Genomic DNA, 12,547 nt, shown 5'->3' on the forward strand with positions numbered 1-12,547 from the left:
ATGAGGGTGCAACGTATTGTTTCAGAGAAAGACAGATTGAGCAAAAGGTTTAAAGACATGACTAAAAAGTTTGAGGAAAGAGGTTATCCGCCAGAGTTGGTTCAGAAAGAGCTAACCAGAGTGCAGTTTCCAGTAGACTCACCAGCAAAAAGACAATACAGACATCTTATGATGGTCATGGACCATAACAATCATAGTGGTGAGATAATGAAAACTGTAAGAAAACATTGGTCCATTTTACAGAAGTGTTATCCTGGTGTTGCAGAATTTGAGTTACCACCTATGCCTGCTTTTAGGAGAAATTTTTTTAGAGGCAAATTGATTCATACTGACCTTGGCAGTGCAAATTTTTTAAAAACAAAGTTAATTAACAGGAAAAAACAGGGCTATTATCCGTGCCTAAGATGTGGTAACTGTAATTCTATGATAAAGGGCACAATTTTTGTTCATCCACTAACTGGTAAGAAATTTAATATAAGGGGTTATTATACATGCAACACTAAATTTGCTATATATGTTATAAAATGCCCATGTTGAAGAATTTACATTGGCGAGACCACCCGCAGGGTATGCGATAGAGTTATACAACACAAAAGTAATATTAGATGCAACAATCAGGAGGCCCCAGTATCTAGTAATTTTTTTAGAATGTGGACACAATATCAGTCAAATTTGTTTTCAAGTAATTGATGCAGTACCATATCCTAGGCAGGAGGTCACAGAGAGTTGCTCCTTAAAAGGAGAGACACATTTTGGATATATAGAAAAAAGAGAGGAAGAACAGAAGCATTATTGGGCACACTTATAGGATGGATTACCAATTATGACGTGGGGTAGAGTATGGTGTAAGAGAAAATATGGATTAAATTAAAACATAACGTTTATTAATGATGTTAAAATAAAGGTTGTGGACCATGCCACCATTAAGCTAATATGAACAACTCATTAGGTACGATTTAAAAACAAAACTAAAGAGAGAACTGCAATCTCTCCCGGTCAGGAAAAGCCTGAATTAACAGAATGATCAAATATATTAAAACAATTGAAAATACAGATGTCATAGGCACAGGTTAATTCACTGGTTAACAACACCTTATAAAGATTAACCAATCTATGTCTGTAATATATTGCTGTGGCATAGAAGAATTAGAAGGGTTAATGCTGGGTCAATAACCCCTAATCGTCCATATCTTATAATTAACAATTAAAGCCACAGAGTCCCCTAAGGGAAGAGACCATATAATGTGTAAGAACAGTTAAGTATAATATAACCTATTGCCAGTTAAGACCAACACCTAGCTAGTAAAGTATTGTAAATATTATAAAAAAAGGAGAGAAGCAGTGCGAATGCCTGACGCGCATTTCGCATCTGCTTTATTGAAGGCATTTTGGATATACAAATGAAATGCTATGCAACCCCAGGGTCTAAACAAAGAATTGGATCTAACATTGTTTTTGTAATTATGTCTGTTCTTTACTTGTGTATACCTTCAAAAATTTCCCAAGAAATTGGCAATCCATATCTGTGTATATATATATGCTGTTATATTTGTTTTTAATATTCTACCTACACTATGTATAAACCAAGTATATATGTTGTGAATTGTATACCTGTCATGTGAGACAACCACTAGGTGGTGCTACAACAGGGTTATGATTGGTTACCTGAGTGTAGGTGTGCCTATATAAGGACACTTTAGCTATGTATGATAAAGGGCTGGTTGCCTGAAACGTCACTTTTTCTAACCCCGGTATGATGGAATAAATCTTTTTTACCTGCTACAAGGTGCTGCCGTCTGTGGATTATGATTGATAAGGGTTTACAGCACCCTTGAGTTGGTGTGCACCTGACAATAGTGCTGTGCTATTTGAGTGAGTACATTGTCCCTGTACCATGTGGCAGCCATCAGCCAATAACAGACTCATATATATATATATATATATATATATATATATATATATATATATATATATATATATATATATACACTGTGAACTTTTGCACATGCTTAGTAGTAGCTGGTGCCTTAGAAACTGTGTATATAAAAAAGACCAAATTTGATAATGGAAGTAAATTTGAAAGTCTCTTAAAACTGCATGTTCTATCTGAATTATAAAAGTTAAATTTGACTTAAGTGTCCCTTTAACTTAGGGGTTCTCAGTTTTTTGCTTCAAAGGGTATACTTGAGTATTCAATAGTGTCTTGCTGGTACCAAACAATGGTGTGTTAGATACTTCATAAACAATCCAAAACCTCAAACTGATGATATGATGCTATATTTTCGCTTGTCTACTTGACTACCCATTGATTTTAAATGTTTGCTTGTTGTGTTCTCCCAGTAGCCAAACTGGAGTGCACACAACGGATACTCTACAAAAATTCAAATGAACAAATGCCTAGGGCTTCCAACTTCAACCATAAGGAGTGAATGGGGAGGTACAACATTCCTAGAAATAAATTATTGAGTCTTGCGCCAGTAAATATGCATCACAAATGACCAAAGTTTAACGAACTGAAAAAAGTAAGCAGGCTATAATCAAATTCAACCAATAATAATACATTTGTATGTTAGAACTAACAAAAACTACAATTGATCAAGCCTTATCTAACAAAAAATCTTATCACGTGAACAGGGTATTGTTTGAGAGTTAAACCCAGCTGAAATGAAGAGCATAACTAGAGGCCAAGCAGGTTAGGGAGTGTGTAAAGTCCATGCACTAGACTTCAAGAGGAGTAAGGCACTTAAGTGGTAAGCTATCATGTTGGCATTCTTTCCCTCAAAATCTGCCCTTGACAAGAGCTACTTAGCCTGGGCATGTATATATCTCTGGTCTTATGAGTCAGAAGCTTGCAGGGTAAGGTTCAAACAGGCCATAGGTTGCCATAATTAAGATCAGGCAGTGACCAGACACTTGGAAAAGCAGTATACCCTGGGCCTGGGCTTCCATAAGGCAACATAATGGCATCCCTGCAGAGAGGCCACAAGTTAGAGTGCAACAGGTCATGGAAACAATTTTTAGCATTTTCACAGCTTTCTATAATAGTCCATGTAAAAGGTGGAGGGAGATGGGTGCCTTTGTGCATAGTAAAAAAGTGATTATTTCTTGTAATTTTGTTTTTATAAAGGTTCATGAGTCCATGCAAGCCACAAATGTACAGGTTTAAGGGACAAAGACCCCCCAACAGTAAAACCCACCAACCAACCAACCCCCCAAAATAAAAAACCTAACTCTAACAAAACCTAAGCTTTTTAAGGGCATTGCCCTTAAAAGGGCCAATAGAATTTTAGTAGCTCTCATCCTATTGGCTGATTTGAACAGCCAATAGGATTTCAGTAGCTCTCATCCTATTGGCTGATTTGAATTTCCAAAATTAAGTCAGCCAATAGGAATGCAAGAGACGCCATTTTGAAAAGGCTCCCTTGCATTGAAGATTCAATATACAGCGGCGACTGTATGAAGAGGATGCTCCACTTCAGATGTCTTCAGGATGGACCCGCTCCATGCCGCCGGGATGAAGATAGAAGATGCCGCCTAGATGAAGATAGAAGACGCCACTTGGATGGATGAAGACCTTGCCGCATGGATGAAGACTTTCGCCGCCTGGATGTCCGGACTTCAGAAACTGCAAGTGGATCGTCGGGGTTAGTGTTAGGTTTTTTGAAACTTTTTTGGGGTGTTTTTTTTTTAGATTAGGGTTTGGGCTTGTCTTAAAAGAGCTAAATGCCATTTTAATGGCAAGAAAAAGAGCTAAATTCTCTTAGCTTAGGTTTTTGTTAGAGTTAGATTTTTTATTTTGGGGGGTTGGTTGGGTGGTGGGTTTTACTGTTGGGGGGTCTTTGTATTTTTTGTTCAGGGAAAAGAGCTGATTTCTTTAGGACAATGCCCTACAAAAGGCCCTTTTAAGGGCTATTGGTAGTTTATTGTAGGCTAGGGTTTTGTTTTATTTTGGGGGGCTTTTTTTATTTTTATAGGGCTATTAGATTATGTGTAATTGTTTTTATTTTGGATAATTTAGTTTGTTATTTTTTTGTAATTTAGTATTTTTTTTATTTTTTGTAATTTAGTATTTGTTTATTTTTTGCAATTTAGTATTTTTAATTTTTTGTAACTGTAGATTTAATATTTTTTTTAAAAGTGTAAGTTTTTTTAATTAGTAATTTAATTTATTTAATTGATAATTATTTTAATTTTAGTATAATAGTAATGTTAGTTTAATTTATAGTTTTTTTGCGATGTGGGGGGCTGGCGGTTTCGGGGTTAATAGGTTTATTTAGTGGCGATGTGGGTGCTGGCGGTTTAGGGGTTAATAGGTTTATTTAGTGGCAGTGATGTGTGAGGGCAGAGGTTTAGGGGTTAATAACTTTATTTAGTGGCGGCAATGTCGGGGAGCGGCGGAATAGGGGTTAATATCATTATTATAGTGTGGGTGACGTTGGGGTGCGGGGGAATAGGGGTCAATAACTTTATTATAGTGGTGACAATGTCAGGGAGCTGTGGAATAGGGGTTAATAAATTGTATTAGTGGCGGCGATGTTGGAAGCAGCAGATTAGGGGTTAATAAGTTTATTATAGTGTTTGTGATGCGGGAGGGCCTCGGTTTAGGGGTTAATAGGTAGTTTATGGGTGTTAGTGTACTTTGTAACAGTTTTTTTGCGTAAAACTCATTACTACTGGTCTCATATTGAGAAATTGATCATGTCGGACTCGACATAGCCTGTAACGCAAGCTTTTTAGCCTCACCGCAAAATTTGTAATGGCAGCGCTATGGAAATCCCACGCAAAAACATCATTTTTTTGAGTGCGGGACTGACGTTGCGTTACAGGCTAATATGCTTGCGGTACAGCTATACCGACAAGACTTGTAATGGCTGCATTGCAGTTTTAACGCTGAAATGGCCATTTTTTTCAGCGTTAAAACACGACCGCAAAACTCGTAATCTAGGTGTCAGTGTTTAACGCTATTATAGTAGAGGGGAATCTACAGATGCCCACTCACAAATATCAGCAATGCCCCATGCTTCTGTAGTTTGCGTTCACTACTACACGTTTTCATATTAGTTCAGCTGCCTGTAACCTCACAGAATAGTTTGGCGCCAACCACTAGGTGGCGTAGTGCATCCAGTCAAAGCACGAGATGCAGGACCCTTAAAGGTTTTTTTTTTTTTTGGTTGGTGTTACGTGCTTGCGCGCGCACTCTGCTCCAATCTTTACTTCTGTCCCGGTATAGGTCACGTGTGAAGCCGGTTGACTGCCAGCGTTGTGTATATATTTTTATTTATTTATCTTCTAAGCCGCCTTCAGAACCTCTCAGCTGTTGTGTCAGTGCCGCGCTTTACTTCTCTTTCATACACTTGAGACACTCCTCCCTCTTAGAGCTGCGGCCGCCCCGGGGAGGGAGCGAACAGACACACACACAGGGGAGGGCACCGGCTGCCGGATACATGCTGGGGAACCTCGCACTCCTCGTGAGGTAAAGTAACGATTCGCTTCCTGCTCTTTTGCAACGTGCACGCGCTTCTTCGTACATGGAAGTACTAGTGCACCCTGAGCTATGGCTGGGGCAGTCACATTTGTAGATTAAACAAACACGCAGACTGGTTGAAGTCTCCCACCACAAAGCAGAAACCAGGGATCATAAGTTAGACGTAAGCTTGGCTAGGTAGTGTGAGCTACTGACATCTGCACTGGTTCAGCTGCTTATATGGGCTATAATGTATACATGTTACATTCACATATATTAAACCTATACCATATGTGTCTCTCTGTGAGTACATATACACTTACCGGCTTGACTTACACCATTGCTACTGTAACAAGTCTCCCCAGGGCCTGCCTGCACCGTGGGCCTCTCCCTCCCGGCTCCGGCCTGTACTTAAGGCCTGTGGCGCCCCGGTTTACAGTCAGGGTGTGTGCTGTTTAATTTACCTAGAGTCTGTACCCTGTGTCCGGTTTATATTCATATCTTATCTGTCCCATTTCTAAATAATAGCAGTGAATTACAGCCCACTTTCTTATGCCCCCATTCAAACCGCGCTGGTGACAGTGTCAAGGCCCTTACTAGTATTTTGTACTTTACTTGGATGTTGTTTGCAGTAATTATAGATTAGACTAGCTTTCCCGGACATATCATGTGTGCTATCTGGTGAATTTATATTTATAAATGTGTTTGAAAGTACTGGTTTTGTTAACATTTGATGTGACTGAAGTTTTGTTTTCTTACCGATAGAGGCCGGTAAAGCACTTTAGAAAAGAAAAAGTTAAGGGAGAATGGAGTTCCCTAACCAGCAGAAGACAACTGATGGCAAAATTATTTACCCACCCGGAGTAAAGGAGATCACAGATAAAATTTCTAACGATGAGGTGGTGAAACGGCTAAAAGTAAGTAACCCACCTTGTCAGCTTTATTCTTCCCCATATTTAGATAGTTGTACTCTGCTCCTTCGTGGGCTGCTGCAGACAGCTGCTGTTCTTGTACTCTATGAATATTAGATTATCCAAAAAGATTGTCTTTTGGAAGTGCTTTATATTTGTTGGTTATGTTAACCTTTACTAGATATGGATTTGTATAGTGATTGAATATTATTCCTCTATTTCTGTATGTTTTTGTGACACCCCCCCCCCCAAAAAAAAATAAATAAATAAAAATGTTTTGGTGTTCTTTGCTTCAAGAAGGAAGGTTAAAGCAAAAATGCATTGGTTAAAAACATCTTTGGGTTACAAGAGTCTGTGTAAAGATGCTGACACTTTTTATTCACAGATTCTCATTGTTTGTTTTTTGGAAGGACAATCTTGACCAAACTTTTAACAAGTGCTTTTTTTTCCTGATTCTGTGCTTTTTTTTTTTTTTGTTTGTTTCTACACTAAGTTTCTAATTAAACTTTCATATAATTTACTTCCATTTATCAAACTTTGAAGCACAAGCTACTACTGAGTATTATGTTCAAGAGTTTATGGTGCTGCCACTTGATACAGGGGGCATTGACATTCATGAGAAAAAAAAATCTCCTGCTCATTCAAACTGCTATTACATTTGTCTTTTTATTATTTACTTGTTGATTATGCAATTCTACTGTATTAAATGTTCCTTTAAGTTTGTGCTTTTGTAGTGGTGTGTGTGTTTTTTTTTTTTTTTTTATGCTTACAAATACAATTTAATTACTGGCTACTTTAAAATTAACCTCAATGTGAACACCTTCACTTGAAGATGGTTATTATTCTTGTTGGCTCTTAAAGGGACATTACATTGGATAGTACAACTACTGTAACATGGTTACTACTCATCATGCAATTGTTTTTTCTCATGTACCTGCAGTGCTTTAAAGGGGCAGGAAAGTCAAAATTAAACTTTCATGATTCAGATAGGGCATGCAATATTAAACAACTTTCCAATTTACTTTTATCAAAATTACTTTGCATTCTTGGTTTTCTTTGTTAAAAGATAAACCTATGTAGGCTCATATGCTGTTTTCTAAGCTCTTTTATCTCAGTGACTGTTAGTGCTAGTTAACGTGTACCATACAGATAATGTGCTCACTCCTGTGCAGTTATGCAGGAGTCAGCACTGATTGGCTAACATTCAAATTTATATATAGCACTGAGATAAGGGGGCGGTCTACAAAGGCTTTAGATACAAGGTAATCAGAGGTAAAAAATATATTCATATTACAGTTTTGGTGATGCAAAACTAGGGATTTGGTAATAAAGGAATTATCATTTTTTTTCAAGAAGACTGTCGCTGTTGGCTTATTTTAGCCTATTACCAAAATCATTGTTAAAGTTCTGCATCTTTATATTGAGCGTTGACATCTTGGAATACACACATTGTTGCCCTGTGTACTTCAACAAATCGGTGGCATTGTTGTTATTTTGATAGTATCTTGCACTTTGGGCTAGCATTGTTATCCAGAGAAAATTTTGGGGGCAGTGTAATACTTTGGTATGTTATTTATATATGTCATTTAAGCTCTCCACAGCAAAACTAATTGCATAATGTCATGAAGACCTCATGATTTTAGGTTGAGGGGTTAACCTTTTTCTTTGTTTGCTGAGTATTTTACTGTACCTATCCTTAAAACCCCCCCAAAACAACTGTTTTTTTTTTTTTTAAGGCACCAGGTCTCTGGATGTTTTTAAGTCAGGAAGATGTCAACAAAGAGTGACATAAAACACTGCCTGACGTTGATCAGATGTGACACTGTAGGATATGTTGACATTGTAATCACTTTTATGTTACAGGGTGATCAAATATGACATATTTGGTATCAAAATAACCATCATGACTAAAATCATAAGGTATCCTAAAACTGCAGCTAGGGCATGCAGTTTTGTTTTATGGCCTGCCATAAAAAAGGGTGGCTACCTTACTTGCCTGGTCAGAAAACTGACCTAAGCAAAATTTTTAATTGTGATTTGGGATTTTTAATCTTAGTATTGTATTTTCCTTAGGGTTTCCCATATAATCATTTAAAGTGGTTGCGACAGCAGAGATAGTTTAGTGTGTTTGGCATCAAAGGGTAGTGTGGGCATTTTTCTTGGTCTAGTACAGACAAGTGTGTGTTTTTTAACCTTTGCACTTAGTCACAGGCTTGTCTGGAATGGCTAGACTGTGACACACTGGTTAAGGTGGAAAGGGTTGGTTAACCCTGTATGTCACATTTAACATAACTTAAATTGTTTGTGCAACAAACATTGAAAAATGTAATAGCTAATTTTAGTCTAATATTAGCTTAAATTGTATCCGTGTGCTCAGTAAAATCAACCTAGTGGAGTTCTAATTAAATAGGTCATGGGAAGCACAATAGAAAACAGGTCACTTTTAAACTAAAAAAAATAAAAAAAAAATAAAAAAGGTACTTAAAGGGATAGGAAAGTCAAAATTAAACTTGCATGATTCAGATAGAGCAAGACTTCTATTTTCCAACGTGCTTTGTTCTCTTGGTATCATCTCTTGTTGAAAAAGAATATGCACATATCCTACACTAGTGGGAGCTAGCTGTTGATTGGTGCCTGCACACTTGTTTCTTGAGATTAGCTAACTAGATGTATCAGCTGCCAGTAGTGCAATGCTGTTCCTTTAGAAATGGTTGACAAGAGAATGAATGTTTGATAATAGAAGTAAATTGGAAAGTTGTTAGAAATCACATGTTCTAGTTGAATCAATGAAGGTGGTTTTGGAGTTTCCTGTCCCTTTAACTAAAATAAAAAAAAAAATCGGTAGCTGCATTTCTCTATATTACTGATGTTTTTTTTTTAACAGATTCAGATCTAAATTATGCACTCTCAACTGAAGTGTATTTATTTAGCTTGTAAAAAAGAAAATATCACTAATCTGTGAATATTGCACCACTTCTGTCACAGGATTAAAGAATACCTAAATTCCAAGATGGCAGCATCCAGTGTAAAGATTCAGACCTCCCCAACCAGCACTTATGAAAGGTTAAACTAAGTAAATAGCTTTGAAATGGGCTGCAGGTGCCCGAGGAAAAGCATGATGAGTAGTAACCATGCTACCGTAGTTGTACCTTAATGTCCTTTTTAAATCTAACTTTTAGTAAACCCCTTGAGTAATTATTGTTTTGTGTTTTGTATACCTGGTATCTAAACTGCATTTCTGTGACCATCATTGTGTTTGTTTTTTCTGAAGATCTGAAATAGCAATTTTTTTATTTTGTATGTCTAAGTACACCCAACTTTCTTGGGTACATATGTTAGTTATGGTAAAGCCTAGCATTTCTGAAATGCTAGGATTTAGCATTGGAACAAATAAAGGGTACTTTCATGAAGTATATAATACTTCATGCTGAAAGCTCATTTATTTGTTCCAATCGATCTCCTTAACTGTGCTGCTAAGGCAGCCCACCAGCAGAACGCTATCTTTGCTATCTGGCAGAGAGGTGACGTTTCCACCTCTTAGCCAATAGCTGTGTGGGAAATCCAGCTTTGGAACAGGGTGAAAAGGCTAAGATATGCTAAAGCTCATAAAGATTGGAATGAAAATCAGTGGAAAAAAAAAAAGAGTATTATGGATTGACGAATAAAAATTTGACATTTTTAGATCCAATTTGAGAGATGGAAGAATGAGTGCTTGCGGCCTTCGGTGAATTTGGGGCTGCATTTCTGCTAGTGGTGTTAACGATATTGTCTGAATTGATGGGGGCGTGAATGTTGAAAAGTACAGTGTGTTGGGTTGTGTGGTGGTTTTTTTTTTTTTTTTTTTTTTACATTTATCGTGCCATTCCTTCTGGAAAGCGCCTGATTGGGAATGGTTTTATTTTTCAGCATTAAAAGATCCCAAGCACACTGCTAATGCAGTGAAATCACATTTGGAGAGAAAAACTGACAGTCATGGACTGGACTCCAGAGTCCAGACCTGAATTATAGAGGCAGTATGGGATCACCTGTACAGAGAGAAATAAGACAACCTAAATCTAAAGAAGAACTCTGGGAAGTGCTGAAAGAAGCCTGTGACAATATACCAGAAGATTATTTCAGGACAGTCTCCCCGAAAGACTAAAAGATGTGCTTGGTGCCAGGGGAGGTCACACTAAATGACTTCTGCCTGAAGAAGACATTTTGTTCTGAAAATTGTGGTGTGTTTGTTTGTTTTTTTTTTTTTTATTTTTTTTTGTTTTTTTTTAATTTATAGTCTACATATTTCCTGTATTATTTATTTGTATTTTAGATACCAATAAATAGGGATGGTAATTAAAACCTTGCTAAAACAACAAAGCTGGTGGCCTAAGACTTTTTTTTTTTTGTACAGTACTATAAAATATGAATTAACCGCATAGGGGCAGTGTAATACGTTGCAATATTATAACGGTTTTGTTACTTATAAATGTTAGTAGTTATCCAAATCAGACATTTAGTTGCATAATTTAACATGATTTGATAACAAATATTGGAAACATTTTCACCCCTTCACGATTCAGAGTTGGCATGCAGTTTTGACTTTCTAATTTAACTCTATTTAATTGGTTGCCTTCCCTTGGTATCCTTTGTTGATAAGCATGCCTTGTATGCTTAGGAGCCGTTTATTGTTGACTGCACATATATGCATTAAGTTATTGGCTCACTTGTGCATTTCAACAAAGGATACCTAGAAAATGAAGTAATTTATTTCTAGAAATAATCGTGAAAGGGGTTTAAAATTGTTTTCTCTATCTGAACCCTAAAAGAAAGAAAATTGGTTTCTTGTCCCTTTACATTTTGTGGTGTGCCCATTAAATAGGTCATGGGGGTGAACACTGCTTTATTATTGCACAATTGCTTGCTTATAACTGTGTTTAACCCCAGTGAAGGATTAAACACCTAGTTCAAGGCAGCAGTGCCCTACTGGGAGCTAGCTGAACACATCTTGTGAGCTAATAGAAACAGATAAATGTGTAGCCACTAATCTGCAGCTAACTCAATCAAATTTTGCTGCTACTGAGGATATGTACATATTCTTTTCGCTGAAAAATATAGAAAAAACAAAGCGCAACAGGACTCAAGTGAAAAGGAGTCTGAAAATCAGAGCAATGTTATTTAAAAATAAGCAAAACTATACATTTAAAAAAAAAAAAAAAAAAAAAAAAAAACTTTATGGGCTATATAAATCTGCAAAACATTTATGCAAAGAAAAAATGAGTGTATAATGTCCCTTTAAACAGATAAAATATATTTTAAAAACAGAAGGTATTAGGTGTACCAGAAGTTAAAAACAGAAATGCATATCAGACAAAATTGTCTTAAAACTTTAACCAGGTTACCGCTTCCAGCTGATCTTGAATTGCAGGATGAAACCATTTTATACAGGCTTCCTTTTAGCTTGGTGCTGTGTTGCTCCACAGTGAAATTCTCCATACAGCTCTGAATTCCTGTGTGTGAAGGAAGTCTTCAGCTGTGCAGTGTCTGCTGTTTTCACCCTTGGGGGATTAAAGATCTAGTAGATCTTTAATATGTTCACACTATGATTTGAAAAGTCCATTTTAATGTTTGACGGGCGTAATGAATTAAATGATTTGGCTTTCTTCTCCTTCTGTCCATATTATGAAAATATCATCGATGTAACCATAATATGTATAAGGTTTGTGAGGCTGAGTACATAAGAATCTGTATTCTAGGTACGCCATGAAAAGATTATCGTATTGCGGTGACATTTTTATGCCCATCGCTGTCCCTGTCATTTGTAGGTAGTAATTGTTGTTAAAACTGAAATAGGTGTGTGTATGTGAGTATAAATTCTATAAGCTGGGCAATAGTTGCACTATCATATTTGTGTGTTGGTTGGTGGGATGAGAGAAATTTACTGCAGGCCTCAATACCATCCTCATGCGGGATGTTGCTGTATAAGGATGATTAAGACTGATAGCTTTATACAGGACACTACAGACTTCCTTAATAAACTTAACCAGATAAATTAACTACCTGGAAACACTATATATAAGTTAGTATGGATGTGGAATCCTTATACAGCAACATCCCGCATAAGGATGGTATGGAGGCCTGCAGTAAATTTCTCTCATCCCACCAACCAACACACAAATATGATAATGCAACTATT

At 36.9% G+C, this 12,547-nt stretch overlaps 1 protein-coding gene across 1 annotated transcript in view; it reads left to right on the forward strand.

Annotated features, from left to right (window-relative positions):
- Nucleotides 1-5,214: 5,214 nt before the first annotated feature.
- The window catches only part of PDS5A (PDS5 cohesin associated factor A), a 1,179,407-nt gene continuing 1,172,074 nt past the window's right edge, over nucleotides 5,215-12,547 (forward strand). Inside the window, exons 1-2 of the mRNA XM_053700274.1 lie at nucleotides 5,215-5,473; nucleotides 6,230-6,381. Coding sequence (XP_053556249.1) covers nucleotides 6,271-6,381 — 111 coding nt within the window. The 5' untranslated portion in view covers nucleotides 5,215-5,473; nucleotides 6,230-6,270. The remainder of the gene's footprint in view (nucleotides 5,474-6,229; nucleotides 6,382-12,547) is intronic.

The sequence above is a fragment of the Bombina bombina genome, chromosome 2 (assembly GCF_027579735.1).
Source record: "Bombina bombina isolate aBomBom1 chromosome 2, aBomBom1.pri, whole genome shotgun sequence".
Taxonomy (NCBI): domain Eukaryota; kingdom Metazoa; phylum Chordata; class Amphibia; order Anura; family Bombinatoridae; genus Bombina; species Bombina bombina.